The sequence below is a fragment of the Notamacropus eugenii genome, chromosome 5 (assembly GCF_028372415.1).
Source record: "Notamacropus eugenii isolate mMacEug1 chromosome 5, mMacEug1.pri_v2, whole genome shotgun sequence".
In the NCBI taxonomy this organism is placed as follows: Eukaryota; Metazoa; Chordata; class Mammalia; order Diprotodontia; family Macropodidae; genus Notamacropus; species Notamacropus eugenii.
Genome location: NC_092876.1, coordinates 129,198,096 through 129,225,391, shown reverse-complemented (window position 1 = coordinate 129,225,391; position 27,296 = coordinate 129,198,096). Strand labels below are relative to the sequence as shown.

General features: G+C 40.2%; 1 protein-coding gene and 1 long non-coding RNA gene across 4 annotated transcripts in view; one reads left to right on the top strand and one right to left on the bottom strand.

Annotated features, from left to right (window-relative positions):
* Positions 1-743: 743 nt before the first annotated feature.
* MAP6 (microtubule associated protein 6) overlaps positions 744-27,296 on the bottom strand; it is a 93,799-nt gene continuing 67,246 nt past the window's right edge. The window contains exons 3-4 of one of the 3 annotated variants that reach the window (XM_072610806.1): positions 19,987-20,189; positions 744-1,032 (exon numbers count right to left, since the gene is read on the bottom strand). In XM_072610806.1, coding sequence (XP_072466907.1) covers positions 822-1,032; positions 19,987-20,189 — 414 coding nt within the window. In that variant the 3' untranslated portion in view covers positions 744-821. The remainder of the gene's footprint in view (positions 1,033-19,986; positions 20,190-27,296) is intronic. The other 2 variants (XM_072610807.1, XM_072610809.1) reach the window with 2 other exon arrangements.
* The window catches only part of LOC140505146 (uncharacterized), a 110,037-nt gene continuing 92,493 nt past the window's right edge, over positions 9,753-27,296 (top strand). Inside the window, exon 1 of the long non-coding RNA XR_011967392.1 lies at positions 9,753-9,926. This is a non-coding gene — a long non-coding RNA (uncharacterized lncRNA). The remainder of the gene's footprint in view (positions 9,927-27,296) is intronic.

Genomic DNA, 27,296 nt, shown 5'->3' with positions numbered 1-27,296 from the left:
ACTAATGTTACTTTATTGATTTCTAATACTATGATAAAAATTTCGATGAAACTTTTGGTAAGTGAATCAAAGAAGCACAAGGCAATAATGTCATAGAATGTAAACATCTTGAGGGTAGGGATCATCTCACTTTTGTATTTCTGTTTCTAGCATGTAACATAATTTAATTTAGTACCTGGTGCACTCTGTAGTAGGTACTTAAGAAATACCTGTTGATTGATTGAACATAAAGAAAGGAAACAGTTTTCCCAGTAGAATGGGGGCTGAGCCAAGAGCTTGATCAGGACTTTTTATGTGTGAATTACTCAGAGTAGGAGAGAGATGATAGCACCCCACCCCGCCATGGGTCAGAGCTAAGGAGAGACAATCAGCTCTCTGAGCATCAGAGAGAGCTGAGTGATGACCTGAGAGTGCCTTCTGATGTTGAGTGGGATATTTAACAAGTGGGGATAATTTTGTTTGATTGATTGACAGCATCTGGTGCTTGCTACTGACCACAACACTCCCTACTGAGACTCCTTGGTGGTTTTCTTGATATTTCAGTTTGTCCTTCCCTATGTTAGGGACAACTTCATGTGGCTGAAGGTTTAAGGTGTAGCATATATCTGAGTTGGGCAATGTTAACTCTCACATAGTAAATCATGGTGACATTCTTGACAACAGCCTTTTTGGTCCTTTTGTCTTTTCTCTTGTAGGCCCTTCCCCACAGGCATATCCCACCTGACCAGACACAGTGGAGCCAATTTCATCAATGTCACCAGTTTTATTGGACTCCAGTAAGACAATACAGCACATGTTTCATGCAGACTATGAATGTATCTTCACAGGCCCTCAGAAGGAAGCTCTTTTATGGGCAGCTCTTTTGGCAGCGGTTCAGGGACTGAGGGCTTGGATGACCCTTCATTACATTCTGTGCAGGGTGCTTCTGGGATCTCAGCCACAGCAGGTGGCTTCTGGCCTACGGGACCTTGATCCTTATCTGAATCCCCAGTGGCGTCGGGTTGAGCTGGGTTGGTGGGTTGGGTTGGGGTCCTGGAAAGGAGAGAGAAATGGTCATTGTGGAGGCCACAGAAAGATAGCCATGGCTAGGAGTCAAGCACATACTGTCTGATGGGTTGTGGTCTAACAGGCGACACCCTAGGGAGACCCAGGAAGATGACCCCTAACTGGAGATCCAGTTAGAATGCTGTTAAGACCAGCATATTCTCAAGGCTAGAACTGGGGCTGGGATCAGGGTTTAGCTGTTCAATGCACTTGCCAATTGATTATAACCTGCCCGTGGCCCACAAGAACAGATCCCCAATGACATGATGATGATACTATACCAAGACTCAGTATCCTGTGGAGGGCACACTTGGCCCTACACACTTGGCTTAGGTCATTCTCTCCTGCTCCTTCTTCAAGCTAGCCTGGCATGTCCCTCCATGTTAGATCACAAAACAAAGACTCCAAGAGCTAATCCCACTGCTGCTTCCTCATTTTGTCCCACTTTCCAAGGCCGTCAGGAATGTGTTTTCTGAAGTAGTCTTCTCACCGTCTTCTGATGTTTTATTCTCTCCCTGGCAAAGTGGTGAGCATGGGCTGTCATTTTACAGTTGAGGAAACTGACCCCCAAAGTGGGGAAGTGACTTCTCCAAAGTCAACTGAACTTCACAATAACCCTCAGGGAGTGAGTAGGGGAGGTCTTATCACCCCCATTTAACAGATAAGGACACTGACACTCTGAGAGGAGAGTTGACTTTTATGTCATCTGATCTACATAATAATCTTTGAGAAGTGGGTAGAGCAGAGCACTTGCCCCAAAGAAGGGAAGTGAATTGCTCAAGTTCACACAGGAACTTTTGTAGACTTGGTGGCTTTGATTCCAGGTGGGGTGAGGACTCTGAAATGACGGCAGACAGGAAGAAGCCCTTACCTCCTGCTTCCACTGACTCTCACTTTCCCATTTCTGTACAGTCATGTGGTCTTTTAATTACTTCTCCCCCTTCCCTCATGGGCATTCACCATCATAGAGGTCACAATGCATGAAGGTGGCACTATATGTCACTGGAGTGGAAATTCATTCATTTCTCCCCTCAAGTGCACTATTTCAGTGTTTTAGTACAGGCTAGGTTGAGGTCTGCTTTGGTACCATGTGATGAAAAAGCACATGTTTAGCCCAGGAATATGAAGACTTGAAGCTGGAACAGATTTGAGGCCAAACTGTGAAGCACTATCTGTATAAATATGAACTATTACTCTTGTTATTATAGGGTATCAAGTCAGACTTCCTCTTTTTACAGATGGGGAAATCAAAGCCCACAGCATATACCAAATGAGAGTGGGAATACTTAGCCTCCCTAGCAGTAATCTACATTTATATGGCTTGATCATTTTTTCAAAGCATACTTTCTCCATCTATTTTCACATAAAATAGATTATTAAAGTCGGAAAGGGGCCTTAACATAGAAATATTAGAATTAGAATGGATCACAGAATACAAAATGTCATAGCTGGGAGGGATATTAGAACATAACAGTAGCTTCCATTTCTATAGGGCTTTAAGGTTTTCCTTACAATGATCCTGTAGCATAAGTAGTACAAATATTATTACCCCCCCCCTTTTTTTACAAATGAGGAAAGTGAGGCTTGGGGGACATTAAGTGATCTGTTCAGAATCACTCATTGAATGGCAGAGCTAGGATTTAAAGCTACGCATTCTAACCCTAGTGTCATGGTTTTTGTATTATATAAAAACTACCATTCAACAGACTCCAATTCATCCATCCACCCACCCATCCATTCATCCATCCATCTATACATTCATTCATTCCCTGAACAATTGTTGTATGTGGCCCTTTCTTCAGCATTAAGGGAGGATGAAAAGATGAATGAGATGTAGCCCTTAACCACAAAGAACTCACAGTTTCATAGGAGGTATAAGATATAGACACAAACAATGACAAAATGGAGCATAATGAGATGAGGGTTATCAGACAGAAGGAACAGAGACAGATTGTTAAAACTGGAGCATAGATTGTTACAGTATTCTATAGAACATAGAATATTAAAGTTGTAAGAGAAAATTTATAGAGATTATTTGGTCCAATCACCTCATTTTATAGAGTGGGAAATGGAGTCACAGAAGTGCATCACCTGGAGTCACACAGCGAGTCAGTGTCACAGCTTGGATTAGAACTCTGGTCTCCTGACTCCCATCCAGGGTTCATTCTATCTCACTTTTTGATTAATGAGCATTAATTATTAGATGTTTCTTCTCTTTAGACTGGAATCCAGCCAAGAATAAGTAAGAGTGCTTTTAAGGGTCTTATGCAAAAGGACCATTGATTGGGAACTGAAATCTCAAACCACAAGCATGGTGCCAGGTGAAGGGGCTGTCGATGATGGCATGTGCTCAGCCAGGTGTCCAAGTTACCTGATGCGTTATTTCACATATACCCTATGGCACAGGGAAAACAATTTATTAGCCATTCTCTACTCCCTTTCAGATTGTAATTCAATGAGGATAATTGAAGAGGGCTTTTTTTTCTAGTTTTTGGCAAAAAAAATATACGGTGAGATAAAGCTGGAGGAAGGCATCCAACGTTCTGGATGGATACTTTACAGAAGATTTTTTCCAGAAAGGGTTGGATGAGACAGGATGACAAGGTGTGGAAGGTTTGCGATCTGAACCACTGGAGAGGGTATTTCCTATTGAGGAGATGCTGTGCCCATCTAAGAAACCTAAATAAATGCAAAACTATACTGTAAATAAAATGTTTATATTTGAATGGATGTTATGAAGATATAAGCATCATGTGGAAATTTGGAGCATCAAACTCTAAATTCTCATTTTCATATTGGAAAAATCTTTCATTTCTTCAGTCATGTCTATGACTTTCTAGACTGTATGCATTCAATTATTATGTCTTGAAATAGGTTTCCTTATGAGGCAATGAGCTTCCTCACTAGAGATGCCCTCAGGAAGGTAGGACCATCAACCTCACGGTAGTTGTAAAGGACAACCTTTGCTGTTGTTTGGTCATTTCAGTTGTGTCTGACTCTTTCTGACCCCGTTTGGGGTTTTTCTTGGCAGAGCTACTGGAGTGGTTTGCCATTTCCTTCTCCATCTCATTTTACAGATGAGGAAACTGGGGCAAACAGAGTGAAGTGATTTGCCCAGGGTTACAGAGTTAGAAAGTGTCTGAGGTTGGATTGAACTCAGATCTTCCTCTCTCCAGGCCCAGCACTCTATCCACTACACTACCTGGCTGCCAGAAAGGACAACCATAGAATTACACAGTCTCAGAGCTGGAAGGATCTCAAGGGTCATATAATACAACTCATACTCAAGTAGGAATTCCCTCACAATTCCCATGAAGATTGGTCATCAAGCCTCCCTCTGCTTGAAGATGTCCATTAATGAGGAGGGAATCCATTCTATTCCTGTACAGCTCTAAGTGTTAAGGAGGCTTTTCTTACATTGACTCCATAGCTGCCTCCTTGTAACAGCACTTGAAACATCCAGAATAATACAGATCTACTTGCCCATCCCCAAGTTCTCTCCTCACCTCCAGTCTCCTATTTACATACTTCTTAGATATCTTAGGTTGTTATGGTTGTCCTTCATTTTTGGAGAGAACCTTGACATCAGGGAGATGATGACATGACTTGCAATTGACTTTGATGTGAGTGAGGGAAGGCTATGCAAGGTCACTAGCTTCACTTTCTCCTCCTGAGCCCTCTGGGTCCAGTGACCTGATATTCATCAGAATGACTGGAGATGGCCGCAATGTGAGACCCTGGCCATTTTAGGCTAAGGTCTTATCAGATTCTCACTTTGAATGAGATACATGCATTCAATGAATAGGCTTCTTTAAGTAGTTACTCAAGGGAATCTACCAATGCCATGCCAGAAAACTGAATCGCTTCCACTTGAACTGTCTTAGGAAGATTTTGAGGATCACCTGGCAGGATAAGGTACCAGACACTGAAGTCCTTGCTCGAGCTGAACTGCCAAACATTCAAACTATGCTTCAGAGAGTGCAACTCCAATGGGCTGGCCACATTGTTCAAATGCAAATTGTACGCTTGCCAAAAAGACTATTTTATGGAGAACTTGCATGGGGCAGGTGACCACATGGTGGTCAGAAGAAACGATACAAGGACACTCTCAAGGTCTCTCTCAAGAACTTTGGGTTTGACTGTGCAACATGGGAGACACTGGCACAGGACTGCTCAGCATGACGTGCCCACATCAGAAAAGGTGCTGTGCTCTTTGAGCAAAGCAGAATTGAGACAGCACAAAGTAAATGCAAGAGGTGCAAATTTGGGATATCCACCCCAAATATTCACACGGACTATCTGTGCCCAAACTGTGGTAGAGCATTTCGAACTCGTATTGGTCTGATCAGCCACAGTCGGACACACTGAAATTTTACTTTACAATGGTGATGTCACTTTGGTCCTCTTCAAAAACGAAGGACAACAACCAGCCAACCAACTCAAGGGATGAGTTTAATTAAAAAAATCAAAATCAAAATCAAACTGGAAGGGGAAGACCCTCAGGGTTGCTGAATAAAAGAGAAATTGTTAAAAATACTTAAATATTAAATACTAAAATAGATATCTCAAACAATTCCTGAAGGCATCTTAAACTTAACATGTCCAAAACAAAACTTGTTATTTTCCTCCACAAGCTCTCTCCCATCTTCCCAACTCTTCTATTACTGTTGAAGGTGCCACCATCCTCCCCATCATGCAGACTCACAACCTAAGTGTCATCCTTGAGTCCTTAATCATTCTCATCCCTACATATCCAGCCAGTTATTAAGTCCTATCATTTTTTCCTTTGTAACATCTCTCCTATATTCCCCCTTCTCTCTTCTGATATTGCAACCCTGACTCCTCTCCCTCAACCCATGCAGGCCCTCATCACCTCACATGGACTATTGCAATAGCCCCGTGATGCTCTTCCTGACACATCTTTCCCTATTCCTGTTTATCCTCCATTCAGCTGTAAAGTCATCTTCCTAAAATGCAAGTCTGATTATATCATATCCTTATTCAATAAACTCCAGTGGCTTCCAATTCTCCTAGGATCAAATATAAAATCTGCTGTTTGACTTTTAAATCCTTCATAGCCTTCTCTTGCCCCCTGCATCTTTCCAGGCTTCTTACACCTCACTCACCTTACTCCACGTATTTTATGATCCAGTATCACTGCCTCCTTGTTCCTCCAAAAAGTCAATCCATCTCTCAATGCTGAACATTTTCTTCTCTGAGCTTGCTCTTTCTTTCTTTCCTGCTGTGTTCTTTCTTTCTCTTTCTCTCTTTCTTTTTTCTTTCTCTCTTTCTTTCTTTCTCTTTCTCTTTCTTCTTTTCTTTGTTTTCCAGTTGTGTCCAGTACTCTGATCCCAACTGGGGTTTTCTTGGCAGATGATACTAGAGTGCTTCATTTTTACAGATGAGAACCTGAGGCAAGCAGGGTTAAGTCACTTGCCCAGGGTCACACAGCTAGTAAGTGTCTGAGGTCAGATTTGAACTCAGGTCCTCTTGACTCCAAGGCTGGTGGTCTATCCACTGTGCCACCTAGCTGTCCACCTCTGAGCATTTTATTTCATGGGACTGTTCCCCATGCCAGGAATGTTCTTCCTCTTTATCTCTACTTCCTGGTTTCTCTAATTTCTCAGCTAACCTTCCACCTTAGGCCAGAAGCCTCTTCTAGTCCTTAATTTTGGTGCCTTCTTTCTAAGGCTACCCCTAATTTATCCTATATTATCTTGTTTGTCCATAGTTAGTTGTTTGCATATTTTTCCCCACTAGACTCTTTGAGAGCAAGGACTTTTTTGGCGCTTTTCTTTGTTAACATCCCCTGGGGGCAGCTAGGTGGTGCAGTGGATAGAGCACCAGTGCAGGAGTCAGGAGGACCTGAGTTCAAATCTCACCTCAGACACTTGACACTCACTAGCTGTGTGACCTTGGGCAAGTCACTTAACCCCAGTTGCCTCATCCTGGGTCATCTCCAGTAGTCCTGATGAATATCTGGTCACTGGATTCAGATGGCTCTGGAGGAGAAGTGAGGCTGGTGACCTGCACAGCCCTCCCTCACTCAGAACAAAGCCAAGTACAAGTCATGTCATTGTTTCTCTGATGGCGTGGTCTTCTTCAGCAACGAAGGATGAACACACAGCCCCATCCCTCCCCCCAGTGCTTAGTTAGCATGGTTCCTGACACATAGTAGATGCTTAGTGAATACTAGTTGACTGATTGAATTTCTATTACGTGAGGAAATCCAAGAACTGGATCAGAGCATTTAGGTGAAGTCCAACGGAGAGAGAAAGAGAAGTCCTGTCATAACTAGAGACCATCTAAATAAAATAAAGAAGTAGATGAGAAGTTTGGGAAACTGATTACAAGCCAGGTACAGAGGCTGGTATGAGAGTAGTGATTAGGGATCTCAGTTTTCTGGATATCTGCTTGAGCACTCTCTGGGAAAAGCAGAGATTCAAATAACTTCTTCAGTTGCCTTAGTGATAATTTTATCCTTCAGAAGGTGGAGGAATCAGATATTCAAGAATTAAATTCTGAAGAGACAAAGGGAAATAATTCCAATGAGAAGAAAAACAGTTGGATGAAGAGACTCCTGTGGAAACATAAATCCACACGTTTGGCTTCTGTTTCCTTTGCTGAGGATGGTCTTTGCATTGGAAATGATAGGACAAAAATGACTTGCTAGGAATTGGTACCCCAAAATGAGGAGATTAGTAAAGAGAGCACTTAGTTCTGCCTCTCATCTGCTTGTCATCCTATATCTCTCCTTTCCCAGCCAAACTTCTGGAAAAACTGCCCTCCCTTATTGCTCACTCCTTGGTCTTTTGCAAACTGGCTTCCGACTTCATTACACAACTGAAACTGCTCTCTTCTAAGTTACCACCCACCTTCTATCGAATCTCATGGTCTTTTCTCCATGTGAATCCTTCATTTATGTACTACATTTGACCCTGTTAACCCATTCTCCTCCTGGATACTCTCTCTTCTCTGGGTTTTCCTCCTACCTTACAGTTCCTTATTTCTTTTGTTGGTTCATCCATGTTACACCCCCAACAAAGGGAGTTCCTCAAGGTTCTAGTCTGAGCCCTCTTCTCTCTGCACATTCTCTCAGTAACCTTATCAGTTCCTATGGGTTTAATTATCATTTCCACCCAGATGACTCACATTAATCAATTCACTTCATGCTTTTCTATTGTACCCAGGATGTTGCCCTGCCCCTTTACCTTTTAAAGCTCTTTCCACAACCTGGCCTTAATCTGTCTTTCCAAACTCATTCAGATAAGGTTTTTTTGCACCTCTTGTTACAAGCTGTTAGCTCTCTTTCCAAATCTTTCTTGTACAGCTCTCAGTTCTTTTCCCATTTTTTTCCTTTACCACTCTCATTTAAAAAGTCATTTTTGGATTTAGAAGGAATGTTAAGGATTACCTAGTTCAACTTCCTCACTTTACAGAGGATGAAAGTAAGGCCTAGAAAGGGAAGAATGGACCTGTGCAAAATTACAAGCAAATCAGTGACTGAGTTGGGACCAGAACCCAGCCCAATGCATTATGTCTAATCTAGTCGTTGGTTGAACCTAAGGTCAGACTGTTTATTATTTGTTGCTAATGTACTTGTCTCTTTATTCTGCTCCCGTAACATCTGCTACTACCATGGAATTGCCAATCCCCAGCCAGTATGGTCTGTGATATATCATTTTCTGAAGTATTCTTGTGGGGGCACACACAACATCTGGTGGCATCTGAAAAAAACATTTTCCTCTTTGTCTTGTTCAGTGACAGAATGTTCTATCAAATAGACAAACCTCAGGACTGCAGGTGTCTCTTGATAGTATGTCCCTGCTGTTATGCTTGCCACCCATACCTGCTGTTAAAACTGACACATGCTTCTGTCAGGTGGGGCTCCAAAAGATTTCCCAAAACACTAAATTATTATTGCCATGTCAAGAAAAATGAACCGAGTAATATCCAGGAAAGCAAAAGTTGCTATCTTTGGAGACTGAGATTAAGGAATCAGAGAAGCTCTCTAATTTTCATTGCAATTTTCAGATAATATAGATAATGTAGGAGCTTAAGGGGAGTTTAGAACACAGAACAAAGAATGTTTCAGCTGGAAGGAATTGTAGAACATAGAAGATTAGAGATGGAAAGGAGTTTAGAGCACTGAACAAAGAATGTTTCAGCTGGAAGGAACCTCAGAACATAGAATGTTAGAGATGGAAAGGAATTTACAACACAAAACAAAGAATGTTAGAGCTAGAAGGAACCATAGAACATAGAATATTAGAGATAGAAAGGAGTTTAGAACACAGAAGAAAGAATGTTAAAGTGGGTAGAAATCTTAGAACACAGAATGTTAGAACTGGATGGGATCTTAAGAGCATAGAATATTAGAGCTGGAAGATGCCTTAGAGATGATTGAATTCAGCCTCCCTGAAGAAGGCACATGAAGAAACAGGCTTTGGGAGAGGAAACAACTTTCCCATTGTTAAGCAGACATGCACGAGGCAGGGTCACTGATGCACCTTAGGTCACTCATCTAGTGAGTAGCAGAGCAAGAAATCCAGCTCACCTGGCTGGGTGTCCTCTCCACAAAAACAAAGTGTTAAGTATCATTCTTTGTGGCTGCTCACAGTTATGGACCATTGGCTGGGGTAAATGGTGATTGTTTTTTGTCCCCTTCAACTGAGTCCTTACCTGTCTCCCAACACTTTGTCCCTTCCTCTTATGCTTGCTCTTAGTCATGTGACTTTATTTATAGCTCTTCTTGTCCTCATCTCCTCCTCCTCGGTTATAAGTTCCATGAGGGTATGGACAGGGGAACGGAACACTACCTTTGGAGTCAAAAGGTCTGGATTGGAAGCCAGTCTTACAGCTGACTACATGTGTGACCTGGGGTGAGTCACTTGACTTGTTAGAGCCTCAGTTTCCTTATCTTGAAAATGAATTAGGCTAGATGATTTCTAAAGCCTCTTTCTGATCTAGAACTTGTGTTCTTGCAGCATGGTGTAATGAAAGGAGTACCTGAATTGGAGCAGCCATTGGAACTGGAATGCATTTTAGCTCCAGCCCTTCCTCCCTATGTCACTCTAGGCAAGTCATCTCATTTCTCTGGGCCTAATTCCTCCAGTGAAAATGAGGATGACAATCCTTCCACTATGACTCACATGGGACCATCACAAACTGTGCTTGGAAAATCTTGAAGTATGATGGAAATGGAGGTAGTTAAGTCAATTCATGTGTAAAGGGCTTAGCAAACCATAGTATGCTATGTAAATGCTAGTGATGATGATGATGGTGGTGGTGATGATGACAGTCACCTTGTGATGGTGACAGTCTTTGTATCTCCCTTAGTGCCCAGCAGAAACTCTTGAACAAAGCAGGCATTTGGATAAATGTTGAATTGAATAGTTACTCTTCATCTTTTTCGTCTTAGTTAAACATTCTTTGTAAAGGCATTCAGCCTGCTATGACTCCTTTTTAAAAAACTCTCTGAGGTTAAACTTTGAAAAGGCTAGGGAAGGCAGGGGAAAGGAATAAGCATTTATACAGCACCTACTATGTGGCAGGCACTGTTCTAAGCATGTTTTACAATTTTTTTCCCATCTGATCCTCACAATAATAATTCTTACACAATGCTATGAGGTAGCAATGGGTATTATCCCCATTTTACAGTTAACTTCTATTAACTGTAAGGTTAAATGACTTGCCCAGGGTCACACAGTTAGCAAGTCTTTGAAGCTACATTAGAACTCAGGTCTTCCTGACTCGAGGATGTATTTTTGTATCGTTAAAGTACATGAGCTATTATTCTCCCACTACCTGACAAGTTTTCAGAGTTTGGATCACATCGTTAATTACTGCAGTACTTTCGGAAGGCAAGGTGTTGGAAGAGTGGCTCATGTCTGGTACACTGCTCGAAGTGCACAAATGATGGGCTCAGGGGGCAGGGAGAGGGGAGATGCAGTGACCCCACAACCAAAAAACACACGTTTGTTTAGAGTCTTGGGAATCAAAACAAGAGGAGTTTAAATTAAGAAAGAAAAAAGGAAAAAGAAACTTTAATTAGACTGGACAAACTTGGAACCTTAAAGAATTGTGAGTATGATGAAGAAAAGTGATACAAGAATCAGTAATTCTTAGTAAACAAGAGTCAAGAAGAATATTGACAAGAAAACTTGTGGTTGTCCACATCTCTGAACAAATGCACCAAGGACAGAGACTAAAAACAAGATGAATTAATCCAACAAGGCAATTTTTATATTATAGGTGTCTTTGAGACTTGGTGGGATGGGACGAACAAACCTGGATCCTAAAACAAAAAACGGAAGACAGAAGAAGAGAGTTTGGTAAGCAGAGCAGCATTGTCTAGTGAGAAAACAGATGAGGAAATCCAGGAACACAATGGTGGTGGAGAGCATTTGGGTAAACATCAATAGAGATAGAGTATTTTCATTAAAGTATACTACAAACCATCTGTACAAAAGAAGGAATTTGAGGAGCATGGGAAACATATCACAAACTAGGAACGGAAGTTTAATATAGTTGTGATAGGGGTATCGACTATTTGGGCAGCTAGGTGGTGCAAGGGATAGAGTGCCAGGTCTGGAGTCAGGAAGTTCATGAGTTCAAATGTGGCCTCAGACAGTGTGATCCTGAGTGAGTCATTTAACCCTGTTTGCCTCAATTTCCTCATCTGTAAAATGAGCTATGGGAAACCACTTCACTTTTGCAAAGAAAACTCCAAATAGTGTCACAAAAAGTCCAATACAACTGAAAAAAAGATTGTACAACGCCTAAAATCAATGTCTCTCTCTCTCTCTCTCTTCTCTCTCTCTCTCTCTCTCTCTCTCTCTCTCTCTCTCTCTCTCTCTCTCTCTCTCTCTCTCTCTCAGAGCAACAGATAATTTGTAACTTGCTTTAATGCTAACCATTTTTAAGGTGAAAGAAGAGACAAAGGAAACTGCTATTCTAGGACTAATAATACTTAGGAATGAGATTCCAAAAACTAGCTGCTTCAGTAGAAAGACTGAGGATTCTAGGAACAAGTGACTCCTGTAGGAAGTCCTGTACTAAGATAATGAAGAATGACAAGACAGCTGAACTACCTGAACACTTTCCTTGCTCCTCCCCCTCCCCCCCATGCCAGTGTTCTCTTCCATGGACAATCACATTTGGATTAGGAAGACGAAAACAAAAAGTTTCCAGGGACTGGAAACTCAAAATAGATGGTACAGAGAGAATTGGCGATGTGATTCTTGAACCAATGCCAGTGAAACTGGAAAGGTCTTAGAGAAAGGGAGAGGTACTGCACCATGGCAAATGTTGTTCTGAGTTTCAAAAAAGGGAAACAGTCTACAACCTATAGGAAAATGAGCTTGACTTTAATTCCTGGTTAGTTTCTAGAATACATGATTAAAGAGATGACGTGGGTAATTAGGAAATCAGAGATCATTAAGAGTCAATATGGCCTCATTAAGAGCTCATCATGCCATATGAGATGCATTTCTAGTCTTCATGGGGTAGTCAGGCTGTTAGATCACCAGAATGCTGTAAATACTATTAATCACTTGGATAGGGGCATGTCAAATTTTGTAGATAACATGAAGAATAGTTAACATTTTGGAAGATAAGGTTCAGCTCCAAAAAGATCTCAACAGACTGTAATGGGGGGCTGAATCTAACAGGATGAAATTCATTAAGAACAAATGCAAAGCCCTACACTACAGTTCAAAAAATTAACTTCATAAATATAGGATTGGGAAGGGACAGTTGGACAATCTATTCCTGGGTAAGGAGATGGTATCTGAGAATAGGGTTTGGATTTCTGAACCACTGCTTGAACTATAGGAATAAGGGGTGATGCAATGCCTAGAATTGACTGCAAACTCAATATCCATCAACAGGGACATGTTAGCCAAAAAGGTTAATGCTATTTTAGTCTGCACACATTAGAGAGACATAGTACCCAGGATAAAGGGAGATAATTCCTTTATATAGTTATATAATTTATATATATAATTCCATTATATGCTACCTAGATTAAGCCAACTTGGATTCACAGTTAGTATCAGCTGGAGGCACAGTAGAGTGCCAGGCATGGAATTAAGAAGACCCAAGTTCAAATCCAGGCTCAGACACTTGCTGATTATGTGACCCTGGGAAAATTACTGAAACTCTGCCTGTTTCAGTTTCCTCATCTGTAAAATGGCAATAATAATAATAGCACCCAACTCTCCAGGGTTGTTGTGAGGATAAAAAAGTAATTGGATAGTACTTGGTAAATATTAAATATTGAATGTAGAAAAGCAATTATTTTGTAGAGGGAGATTCTTGTCCAAATTTGGGTTGAGCTAGATGACTTCTGAGGGATCCTTCTAACTCAGATTCTGTACTCAGGTGCTCTGGGTTCTAATCTCAGCTCTGACACAACCTGTGACTTTGGGCAAGTCTTTATTGAACGGAGCCCTCTTAGAACCTCAGTTCATCTGTAAAAGGGAGATTAATGTATGTGTGTGTGTGTGTGTGTGTGTGTGTGTGTGTGTGTATTGCAAAGTGCTTTGTAATATTTAAAGCATTATAGAAACGTGATACTTTTCTTACCTAATGGAGAAATATCAATGTATGATCTACCATTTAAAAACTTCCTTTTAACTCATAATTCAATTCAATAAGATGAGCACATGCAAAGAAAGCCTGTGCTAGGTGCTGGGGGATAGTCCTGAGCTAAGCCTATTGTCCTGACTGGCATCTTAAAGTCTCCCACGATAAAAAGCAGGGATAGGGCATCTTTGGCCCCTGACAATTTCATATGGTCCATGTGTAAAGTTCCATTAGATATTATTTTTTGCTATAATTTTGAAGACACAAAATGTCTTTAAAGTACCTTGATAGCTGTGTCCTCAAGATCAATGGCCTTTAAGATTGAAATAACCTTCTCCATTATCAAATGACATGTAACCCTTCTGAATTTCAAGAGCAGAGAGTTAGTTTACCTTCAATTGAAAAAGGTGAAAAAATTCCTGAATTTACATAAGAATTCAAATGCTTCATGTCAAGTTTTGGCCACAATTATTTTCTTTTACATCTAAAATAGTCTATTTTTTCAAGGGAGAATTAATGAGTTCTGCTAGATTTGGCAGGCATCAAAGAGGCATTTTCACAATCAGAGGTATGCTAAATTATGTATAACCACTCTCCTGCACATCATGGGATATATTTGTTAATAGAGCTTCCCACCTTTCTTTCATCTGTTGATTTTGTGTCTTCCTCTATTTCAAACTCATTCTCTGCATTTTTCTTTTTATCTTTTAGTTATTCTTTTTCTTTTGAGTTGTCTTTTTCACCTCTTCTCTATCCTCCACTCTCCCGCTAACACACACTTAAGGTATGTGGTATAGATTCACAGACCATTAAAGCTGAGAGGAATCTTAGACATAGCACCAAAATATCTCATTTTCCATAGGAGAAAACTGAGGTTTGGAGACAAGAAGGGACTTGGTCCAAGTCCAAGTCAGTGGCCAGAACTAAGATACAAGAATTCTGATTCCTAATCTAGTTTTCTACCATTTTATATCCTGCTTTGGTCTCTCCTTTACTGGTCATTGACAAGTGGAATAGATAAGTATATGTATGCATACGTATGTATGTATATTTAGGATATGTACAAAGATATATATGCATGTACACACATATATGTTTATGTATGTACACATATATTGTATACATAGACACACGTGTATATATGTGCATATATATGCACATGTACATGCACATATATATGGATATGTATACATATACATTTATATGAATATATAATGTATATCCATATATACAGACACACACAAAATTAAGAATTGCAATCTTAATGAGTAAATTTGTTATGGAGCGTTTTCCAGTGATTTTTGCCATCTCATGGAATAAAACCTGGTCATAAAAGATAATTACCATTCCTCTCAGAAATATACACACATAAACATATACACATATATATGTACACATACATACACATATATTATAGTTGACAGAGAACTTTCCTCATAAGAACTCTATCAGGTAGGTTGTCTGAATATTATTTTTCTTGTTTTACAGATGAGGAAACTGAAACTGAGAGAGAAAAGTGGCATGTCCTTTTCCTAATCGCCCTTAATGCTCGTGCCTTCCCTCTAAGAGTATTTCCACTGTACCCGATATTTGTCGTTTGTACACAGTTGTTTGCAAAGTGTCTCTCCCACTAGGTAGTGAGCTTTTTGAGACTTTTTTTTTGCTTTTTTTTTGTATCCCTAGTGTTTAGGGCAGTGCCTGGTAAATAGTAGGTGCTTAACAAATGCTTGCTGATTTGCTGACTTGTGTTCGGTCACATAGCTGGTAAGTGACTGAATTGAGATCTAAGTCCAAATCTTCTGTCATCAAGTCCAGTGCCCATTTCACCCTACTAAGTTGCTCCTTAATCAGTACTTGACATTTCAGATACTCAAAAGGAAGTATGTAAGGAATCCGTCAGACAGGAAGCAACGTGGTATAATGAAAAGAGTATCACTGGATGCAGAAATTCTAGGCTTCATTTATGATCTTGGGCAAGTGATTTGCTCTGAGTTTCAGCTTTTTTATCTGTAAAACTGCCATAATCCTCCATATGCTACCTACCTCATAGAACTGTTTCAGAGAAAGCTATTGACAAATCTTAAGGTTTACACACCTCAGCATGCAGGATGGTGATGATGAAAGCAGTCATTCCTTCACCAGTATTTGAAATTTAAAAAAAAAAATCACACTACCTGGTCTGGTCAGTGAGCCTCAGGGTCCATCTTCATCTTTCCCAATATAGAGTTAATTCGTACAGCATATGTTTAGGATTTGGGTGTCAATCTACAAGAGGCAAACTGCATTATGGTGAACCCTGGCAACACGGCATAGCTCATGCTATGGGACAGGGCTCAGACAGAGAAGGCTGGAAGCTCCTTCACTTACCCACTGCATCTCATCAACGAAACGAGATCAAGAAAATGGTATTTGTCTTTAGCATTTATTTATCGTTGAGAAAAAACGGTGTATGTGTGTATGTTTTTTTTTTTTTTTTTGAGCAAGCAGAGACCACAAGCACGTCACAATCAATTGGCTATACATGGGTACTTTGTGTCATTCTCCTACTACAGCAAGGACAGAAGGCTCAGCACAGTACATAGATAATCCATGAGAGGTGACAAAACCCAGGCCACAAAATAGTAATTAGATGCTTCCGATCTGGTGCAACAAGGCAAAACTCCATAGGTCTGATGAGAAGAATGTAGCAAACAGAAAACGGCAGGTAAGCAAGAGCATGGATTTTTATTTAGCAAACTCTCAGGACAAACAAAAGAACAGCTTGAGCGTGATGTTGCAAAGGGCAAAATCCCAAATGGTAGGAAGCAAGTGGTCAAAGCACCTCCATTTTCATAAGGAAGAGATGGTACATTTTACATGAAACCCACATTGATTACAAATTGGCATGGAAATTAAGCTGGAGTGGAATCTGATCTGTTGGAGTTATCCTTTAACACTTGAAGGATATGTGATTTCATTGCTGTGAGCGTTCCCCTCAGTAAGACAGACCGCAACCCCCCTCCATGCTTCAGCAGACTCTTTCATGAGTTGCTGTGGCCAATAAAATTCATCATCTGGTGGTCAAACCCTTGGTGAGCTATATTTTGAAATGGGGAAAAAGGATTTTCCAAAGAAGCACAAGATTCAAAGGAAACTCTAAATGGCATGCAGTAGGTGCTTAGTAAATGCTTGCTGAATGTTGAATAAATGAATGAATGAATGTGCTTTCTTGATGACACTCCTTAGTTATGTGGCCTACCCCGTGTAAATGGTCTGCAGGCTCCTTTCTCCCTATCCAGTCATAGTACACACCAAATGCTTCTGAGCTATTATCACCTGAACTTCCTAGATTGAATCATTTGGGGCTCTGTTCTGTCTGGACCAGGGCTGTAATGTAGACTTCGCTAAGTTCAATGACAAGAAGTCAAATTCTATCCTTTGTGCAGAGCTGTAGAAGCCATCTGTAGCTTCAGGCCAAACTGAATAGTGAATCGTTATATTTGAAAACATAACTACAAAACATTTTAAACCATGCCACTGTGTATAATGACTTCCACAAATACAATCATTTTGTGTGACTGTGTAATATTCTTAATTCCCATTGATGTAGTACCATGTGACCCCAGATAAATCGCTTAACTTCAGTGAGCCTCAACTTCTCCATTGGTAGGATGGGACGATGGCTTGTAAAGTGTTTGTAATCTTTACGGTTTATAAACCATAAGGGGTTATAGAAATATTGGTTATTTAAGGTTTGCAAAGCGTTTTCATAATGGAACTCTTGTGAAGTGAATTATTACCCCTTTTCTGCAGATGATGAAACAGGTCCCAGGAGGGAAGGTGTTTTGCCCGGGGCCATGTTGCTAGTAAATACTAGAGTCCGTGTATGAACTCAGGTCTCCTCACTTCAAGACTAGAGCTCTTGTTACTCTATGACAGACACCATGTAGGCAATAGATGTGAATTACCTTGCCCCCAAATCAGTCGGTTGGAAAAGTTCTCAAAATGGTTTTTCTGCTAGGCACCATACTGTGGCAAGAATGGGGCCCACTGTTAAAAAAAAATCTTCTAAGTTATTCACACTTAGAAATATCAACTTGAAATGCTCTAAATTTTTAAAGGAATTCAAGATGATCTGAAAGGAATTTATATGATTGTGTTGTACCTAAAATTCAAACCATAGCTAAGGTCAGCCTGTCTGATGAATGCTGAGTTTGGGAAAGAGCAGTGGAAATTTGAGCACTGTCAAGGTTATCTGGTTCTCTCTTAACAATGACTTCTGATCAATAACTTCAGCTAATGTCTGAGATTTGGACTTCATCCATAACGCATCTGGAAACAAACTTTCTTAAGTAGGAATGATCAGAGGTTATGGTTTGATTTTGACTGACCTTGTCATTTTCTATAGCTCTTTTTCTATCTCAGTCTTATATCCCGAGATAAGGTGGGACTGGTGGGTCTAACAGGGCACTGATAAGTAGTACGAGGTATTTTAAGTACTTAGTCAACTTGTGAGAAGTTGGATAGTTAGACACTTCATAACCCGTAAACAGACAAGTATAAAGGGAGGCTCTGGCCTTAAGGTTTAGAATCCCAGAGAACTTAGTGAAAGTCCACTTCCTTTTAGCAGGAAAGACCCAAGGGTGTTGAAATGAGGAACTGTGAGACCTTTATTCTACTTCCACTAAGATGTATCAAAGTTTCCTTCATTTACATGAAAGGAAAAAACACAACCAACAGCTGATGCCTGCTGTCAAGCAGTGTGAAGGTACTTTCCTTGGTTTGGGGACACTGAAGATCACTGTGAGTTAGATCAGTGAGATGTGATCCATGAAAGCATTCATGTCAGAATGAGTTATGTCCTCAAGGGGTCTCAAGGCCTGGGTGATTTCCGTGGTGCCCTCTTAAGTGCTGAACGTATTTTCACATTGACATCCTAACTAGTTCCTACTCTAAAGCTAAGCTTGGGAATGATCCCCATGGTAATATGAAAAATTTGGCCCTTAGATCTGGGGCACAAGCCATACGGACACATTACACAATACACCAAGCTCTTTACTAGGTCATTATTTAGGCCCCAAACCCTTGCTAATCACATTTATCATACAACTCTCAATCTCCAACTAAGTCCTAGAAACTTTCCTACAAAGTGACATTTCAACAACCTCTGTCCTTCTCTGAGGAAGGGAGAAGAGTTTGGAAAGGAGGAAAATTAAAAAAAAAAAAACCCACCACAAATCTTACTACTATCCCTACTTTGTATTCTACCTTATTCTAAGAGGCATTATGATTGCTTTCTAAAATCTCTAGATCAACGACTCTTGGATTCTTCTTTCATTTTCATTACTTTGAATTGGTCTTCTCAACAAAGTCTGAGGCACTGAGCCAAAATAATATCCAGTCACTAGGGAAAACATCTGCTTCCATCTCTGCTCCCTGAACTGATCCTGACTTCTAGGACACTCCTAAAACATTCCGATATTTGTGAATTGACACAGAATTTCAAGGGTAATTACTGGAAACAGACAGAGCTCTGTCTTTCTAGTGGAGCCTGCTATAGAAACACAACGAATCCTGACAGTTGTGACTAATTTTGTTTTATCTACATTAAGGCCAAGATCATTCATTATATTTCCACAAATAATTACTGACATTTCTTTGCAACACATAATAATCATCTGAATTTGATAAATGAACATGTCTTTCATGAAAGACCCCAAAAATGAGCATAAGAAGGCATTTCTGTGGATACTTTGAAGCAGCACCAGGAGATTTCCAAGAAGGTCAAGAAGACCCCTGTGAAATTGGCAAATTTTGAGGAATCATAGAAACTCATACCCTTAAAGGCTGATAGAAATCATCTATTCTAGCTCCCTTATTTAACAGATGTCAAGAAAGAATAAATGAAATGCTCAATCTTATGGTGAAATCAGGGCTCACATCCAGGCCAGTGATCTATCAATAGCACCACGCCTCTGTGTGCTGTCTCCAATATCTTTCTCAGCCTTCCCCTTGAATCTCATTCCCAAGAGGGATGCAGAGTGATGGGTACTAACACGGATAGGCATGCACAGGTAATTGGAGCCCTGTGCCTCCCTCTCTTAATGGGCCTGTATGTCTAGAGTGGGTTGGAGTGCTGGAAGCATGATGGAATCTGTGTGATCTTAGCCAGCCATGGGAAAAGAAACCAACCACCCCTCCTCAGCCTCTCCCTCCCCAAAAAGCTTCTAACCGGTTTATAACCAAAGCAGATTAGAAGCTCTAATTAATTTTGTGGCCTTTATTTAAAAAAAATAAAACAAATAAAAAACAACAACAAAAAACCCAAAGGAGAGAAGAGGGGGGAGGAAGGAAGGAAGGTGCAAGGAAATTTACTCTTTTGCCTCAGCCAGTTTATTGTTCATCTCTTTACTTTGCTCCTTGTCCTGTGGCCCAGCCCCGCTGGCTCCGCTGGCCGTTGGGCCCTTCTTCTTGGTGCTCCGGCCAGATGGCAGCTGCTTCTCTTTGGCCTTTTTCAGTGGTTTATGGCTTGTCGGGGTCTTTTTTGGTTTGGGGGTTGGAGCGCTGGGCTTTTCTACCTGAATGGGTTAATGGACAAATCACATACATAGAGACATGGAAACACAGAAACACGGAAGAGAAAGGCAGGAAAATGGATTGAGAGGAAAGACGTTAGACTTATAATTTCCCTTCTACCTCTTGCCTCTCCCCGTCCCTCCCCCAATTAATTATGACAAGGTTCTGGACAAATATTTCAAAAAGAATCTAGAGAAACGGTAATGACAGTTCACATTTACCTAGCATTTTATAACTGATAATATACTTTGTTCAGGAACAACAGTGTGAGATAGGTAGTGCGGGTTTTGTGCCCATTTCACAGATGAGGGAACTGAGGCTGAGAGTGTCCACTGCCACCATCCATCGGAGTGGCCTAAGAAGGCAGCAGCAAAAAGTGAAACACAGACTGATGATGCCTAGCTTAGCGAACCCTGCCTTTGATATGTGATAGTCTGCATCTGTCCTTGTTGACTTGTGACTCTGGACCACACACTGACTGATTCAGCTGAAACTCTGCTCTGACATTGTTTGCTGCTTTAGGAGGGGGCTGTGTCACAGAAAAAAGACATGATCATCACGATCAGCAACATCACCACCACTGCCAACACCACCTCCATAATTCTAATTTCTAGAGAACAGTAATATCAATTAAATACTTTCTTCCCAACTCTCCTGTGAAGTACGTGACACCTCTTCTCTCCCTCTCTCCCTCTCTCCCTCTCTCTCTCTCTCTCTCTCTCTCTCTCTCTCTCTCTCTCTCTCTCTCTCTCTCTCTCTCACACACACACACACACACACACACACACATACACACACACCCCCCTCAGGACACTGGTTTTGAAAGTTAATTTTTTATCTTGATCTCTGGTCCTCTGGTGCTCTCCATGGTCTTCTTCTCTCCCCACTCCAAACTCCAAAGCAGACTCCATGGGAGTCTGTTAAGTTTCTGCATCTGGTGAGTTCTATGAACTTTAGGGGCAGTATGCCTGTGGATAGTAGCACGGCCAAGGCATGACTTTGATCTCCTGACTTAGTCAACTGCTCTGTTCACTATAGAGAACACTCTTTGAGGTTCCCTCATCTCTCAAGTACGCCCTTTAGTATAAAACCAGGATCTGATATTTTGATTGTGATGATCTGACAAACAGCTGTGGACAGTAAGCAAAAGCTTTCAGAGGCACAATTTTAAACCTGAAGTCAGAAGAGCTGGGTTAAAACCCTACTTGCAATAGTTATATGACCTTGGACAAGTTACTTAAAAACTTCCCTCAGCCTCAGTTACCTGCTGCGTAAAATTGACACAATAGCAGCTGTCTACCTCACAAGGATGTTCCAAGAAAAAGATTTTGTGAATCTTAAATTCACCTGAAATGTAAGTTTTTATTTTAGCGTATACTTAAAAGAAAAAGAATGAGCTTACAATTGTCAACGAAGAGCCTACACAACAAAATTCTCTTGCAATCAGCTTTACTGCATGACCAGAAGATGTGTTGGAGTCCTCAGTTAGGTAACATGATTTATACTTTCTACTTCTTATGGTGGTTGTTAGAAAAATGCTTTGTAAGTGCAAAGTATTATAGAAATAAGAGCAAGTATTATATGATCATTTTATGTATTTGTAATTGGGGTGTGTGTATACACATGTATTTATACATATAAGGAATGTGGAGGTGTTGTTATTTGTTCTTTGTTCTCAAAAAGGACCAATGACATAGTTGGGATCTGCTATTGCAGGCATCTTTCCCACTCCCCCTACCCCAATTATTTCCAGTCCCTACTTTTGACTTTTAGGTCCTCCATATGAACTTCATTATTTTTTCTAGCTCCACAAAGTAATATTTGGTAATTTTACTGGTATGGCACCAAGGAAGTTAATTTAGGTAATATTGTCATTTTTCATAATAATAAAAATATAATATAAATATAATAATAATAATGAAATAATAAACATGATTTGCATGTGAATTGGATTTAAGTGAGGCAGAGTTGCACAAAGTCATCAGTCTCACTCTCTCTTCCTGAGTCATCGAAGTCCAGTGGCAGGACAAAAGTCAGGCCTGGCAATGACCCAGGATGCTTGACCAAGCTCTAACCTTGGTTGAAAGAACAGAGGATCTTTAGCTTGAATGGGAGAAGACAGTAAGGGACATGATCACTACCTTTGTGTCTCAAGTGTCTGACATGCTCTCATGATGAAAAGGGATCCAATTTATTTGGTGTGGCCCTTAATGGCAGAACTAACCAAAGGGAGGAAGTAACAGGGACGTAGATTTTGCTTTGACTGAAGAAAAACTTCCCACCAACGGGAGTTGTTCCATAATGGAGTTCCTTTCTTCTCTTTTTGATCTCTTTAGGATATAGACACAGTAAACTAGGTCAAAGTTACAATTCAATAATCTTTGGGGCATAGTTCCAAATTGTTTTCCAGAATGGCAGGGCCAATTCACAGCTCCACTAACACTGCATTAGTGTGCCTGTTTTCCCACATCCTCTCCTGTATTTCATTTTCCGTTTTTGGTCTACTTTGCTAATTTCATAGGAACGAGGAAGAAGCCCAGCTGCTTTGATTTGCCTTTCTCTAGTTGTTTGTGATTTGGAGCATATTTTCATATAGTTATTGGTAACTTGAATGTCTTCCCTTGAGAACTGCCTATTCATATTCTTTGGCCATTTATTGATTTGGAAAATGGTTATTATTTTTTAAACCTGAATCAGTTCATTATATATGTTAGAAATTAGATCTTTATTGCACCAGGAACTTGACACAAAGGGTTTTTTCCTCCAGTTAACTGTTTGCCTTCTAATCTTAGCTGCATTCACTTAATTTGTGGGAAAACTTTTTAATTTTCTGTGATAAAAACTGTCCATTTCACCTTTTGTGATTCTCACTATTCCTTGTGTGATCATGAACTCTTCCTCTATCTATAGATCTGAAAGCTACAGATCTTTACTCATTTAATTTGTTTATGATGTAACCCATTATGTCTAAGCCATATCTCCATTTGGAGTTTATTTTGGTAAATGGTACACGAAATTTGTCTATACCCAGTTTCTGCAAGGTTGCTTCCAGTTTCCCTAGAATTCTATATCTAATAATAAGTTGTTTCCCCAGTAGCTGGGGTCTTTGGGTTTATCAAACTACTGTGTTTATCAAGCTGTTATGTTCTTTTGCTTCCTTAAGTTGCATAACTATTCTGTTTCTCTGGTTGACCCCTCTGTTTTCTGACCAGTACCAAACTGTTTTGATGCTTACTACTTTGTAGTATAGTTTGAGATCTGCTATTGCTAGATGCCCTTCTTTCCCACTCCCCCCTCCTATTCCTTCCAGTCCATATTTTTGACCTTCAATTCCTCCATATCAATATCATTATTTTTTTCTAGCTCTACAAAGTAATCTTTGGTAGTCTTACTGGCACAGCACTAAGGAAGTTAATTTAAGTAATATTGACATTTTTTTTTATTATATTGACCCAGTTTAACCATGAACAACTAACATTTCTCTAATTATTTAGGTCTGTTTTTATTTCTAGAAAGAGTATTTTGTAGTTGCATTCGTATAGTTGCTGTGTGTGTCCTGATAGGGTATACTCCAAACATTGTATATACAATGCTATAAATACTACATTCTCTAGTTTTTAAAAAGGAATTTCTCTATGTCTTCCTGATAGGTTTAGTTAGTAAGGTATATAAATGTTGACCATTTATGTGGATTTACAACTCTCCTGAAGTTATTAATTGGATTAATTATTAGTTAACTCTAGGATTCTCCAAGCAAACCATCATCTACAAAAGTGAACATTTTGTTTCCTCTTTGCCTATATTACTACAGCCAGCATTTCTAGTACTGTATCTAATTGTAGTAGCAACAATGACCACGCTTGCTTAATCCCTGGAAAGGACTTTGTCTCTCTCCATAACCTATGATTCCAGCTCTTGGTTTTAGTTAGATACTACTTACCATATTAAGGAAAAATCCATTTATTCCTATGTTTTCTAGTATTTTCAACAGAAATAGGTGTATCTAGGCAAAACATTTTTCTACATCTATTGATAAATGATTTTTATCGTTCTCTTAATTAACACAATTAATTATGTTTGTAGTTTTACTCAGGGCATATCTAATCTATGCCCCGTTCTCTCCTCTGACAATGCTACCACTCTGGTGCAGACAGTCATTACCTCACACTTGGACTATTGCAGGGATGGGGAACCTGCAGCCTCAAGGCTACATGTGGCCCTCTAGGTTCTCAAGTGTGACCCTTTGACTGAATCCAAACTTCACAGAACAAATCCCCTTAATAAAAGGATTTGTGCTGTAAAACTTGGACTCAGTCAAAAGGCTGCACTCAAGGACTAGAAGGTCACATGTGCCCTCCAGGCTCTAGGGTTACCCACCCCTGGTTTATTGCTCTATTCCAGGTGGGTCTCCCTGCCTCAAGTCTTTCTCTGCTCCAATCCATCTTCCACTCAGCTGCCAAACTGATCTTCCTAAAGCACAAGTCTAACTATGTCATCTCTTTTCCTGCTCCTCTCCTCTATCATTCAATAAATTCCAGTGGCACCCTATTACCTCCAGGATCAAATATAAAATTCTCTGTTTGGCATTTAAAGCCCTTTACAGTCTAGCCTTTTCCTACCTTTTCCAGTCTTCTTATCCCCTACTGTCCTTCATGTATTCTATGATCCAGTGTCATTGGCCTCTGCCATTCCTCAAACAAGACACTCCATCTTCTGATTCCATGTGGAGAAAGGCTCTCAACCATTACTTGCTTCTACCTTATTCTGTGGCCTTCATGAGGGCCAACCTCCCACCTTTATTTCTCTGTTTGGTCTTACCCAATGCTCCTTTTTTGCTCCCTATCGTACCTTGCTTTTAGAAATATTAATTCATTTAAGAAGGCAATATCAAAAGGAAACTCTACTGTGTGGTGGGGATAATAGCATTGTATTTGGAGTCACACAGCTTGGGCCTACAGTCTGTCTTACTCATTTTACTCACCTCTCCTAAAAACAAGTTATCTTGACACTGGTTCTAAGTTCTTGCTATCACCCTGGGTGCTGCCCAATTCTGGGGACTCAGATGTCTGCTTGTTTTACACTGGGCATACTACTGGAAGATACAACTCTTTCCAACATGAGATGGTGTCCTAATAAGCAATTTTCCCCAAGATAAATCTTGGTAAAAGGCCTACTTGTCTTACCAAAGATATACAACCTGCACCCTAGGAGTGTTCCTTAGCAACACTTTTCTCTTTTCTCTTCAGGAATGACATCCCCATCCTAGTTCCTTCCCTCAGTTGCTTTTGTCATATTCTTCCACAGCTTCCTTATTGAGAGACTAAAGCAATAATTTTCACTTCTCTGTTCCTCTAGAGACTGGTGAGGGCACATCTGCTTCCACGTGTCCCTCACCTCTGCAAATTCCCACTTGGTTATCTTACCCTCCAAAGATATTGATTCACTTATGAAGGACCCTAGGGTTTAGTCCACAGAGTATTAATATAGATCTCCTTTCTTTCTCCGCTTTTTTATGTGCCTCTTAAAGCTTTTTGTCCCTTGATAAGGATCCCTTTTTCTTTAAACAACAACCACTAACCAGGAGAAAACTGATTTCATTTCAAATGAAATCTTAATAATTGTATTTGCCTTTGCTGTTTCTCACTGGGTATATTTGTAAGTTGCATACTGTGCTCACCTCTATGCTATTAATCTTATTCTAGTTTTCCCTTCAGGAACGCCTCCAATGCCTCTTGCTGAAAGCCTGCTGAATTCAGCATTGTGGGATACATTGTGGTGGACTGTTGACTGATCTTTGCTTTTTAGAAATACTATTCATTCTCTCCTTTTATTTCTCATGACTACAGAGCTATTCTGTTTCTTTGAATTGGTGTTCGCCTTCACAGGTAAAGGTCTTTCTTCTGGCTGCTTGCAAAATTTTTTGCTCACTTAGCCATTATATGCTTTGGAGTTTTGAGCACGGGTTTTTCCCTTCCAGTACCAATATATAGATTTGCTCTCATAGTATTCTGTTGTCTTCATCAATAGTTCTGCTGAGTTTTCTATTTTTTTCTTGTCATACGATGGATTTTGTGATTTGCTATATTTTTTTCTGGAAGAACTATGATCCTTATATTTTCTTTGTGCCTACTATCAGTGTGTTTGGCTTGTATAGAATTCATGTATTTTCTTAAGACTGTTGCTTTTGCTTCTCTTTTGCAAAATTGTCTTCTGTATTTTGTATTTTTATGTCTCAAATGTATCATTCTTTCAAAGTCTAATTCTGGGGTGACTCTCCATTTTGTCTACTAACTTTTGTACCTTGTTTTTAAAAAAACGTTCTATGTTGAGAGCTCTGATTTTTAACCTAATTTAATTCCTTATGACTCTTAAAAGTTTTACTTATATTTTGAACCATTCTGGAGTTTTTTGTCATTTTATGGCCTCTGCAGAGTTCACAGAATTCTCTTTTTCTTTGAGGATTTTTGATTAATTTTCCTTTGTAGTATAATATTTTTCCCATTGTGTTCTGGCCTCTCTTTGAATGCTGTCTCATTTTCTTTATCTTTTTCAGCTACTCTGTGGGTTTATCTGCTTGTGAGTTAGGTTTGTGCTCAGGCTTCCTCCTTTGGATTTTTGGTCTTTCAGCCTTTCTCTTGTATTTCTGGTTGCTTGTTTCCATTCTCTTCCCTCACTCTTCGGCCTCAACCCTTTCTATTTCTGCATAGGTTAGATGTCCTTAGCCTCCTAGTACTGGCATGTGTCCCCAAGGCTCTGCCAAGAGTGAACTTTAGGAAATCAAAAACTGGCTCCAACTGGAAGTCCATTCCCCCTTCCACAGTCACTGTTCTTTCTCCCTCCCGATGGCTGTCCACTGACCACATCTTTCCTATGATCCTCCCTCCCTCCCAACCAGTTATTCCCACATTCCTTTGGGTAACTGAGTAGTGTTTGGGACTGCCTTCTCTGGTAGAATGTTGTGGGGATAGTTCAGGCCAAGTCACTGATATAGGATGCCTGGGCAGGGAGGAACATTCTCAAATAACGCCTGAAGCACATGCCTACAAGCCTGCACAAGCTGGATACACACTGATGGGCATTATGAGACCTTAGGTATTATGGTTATTTCA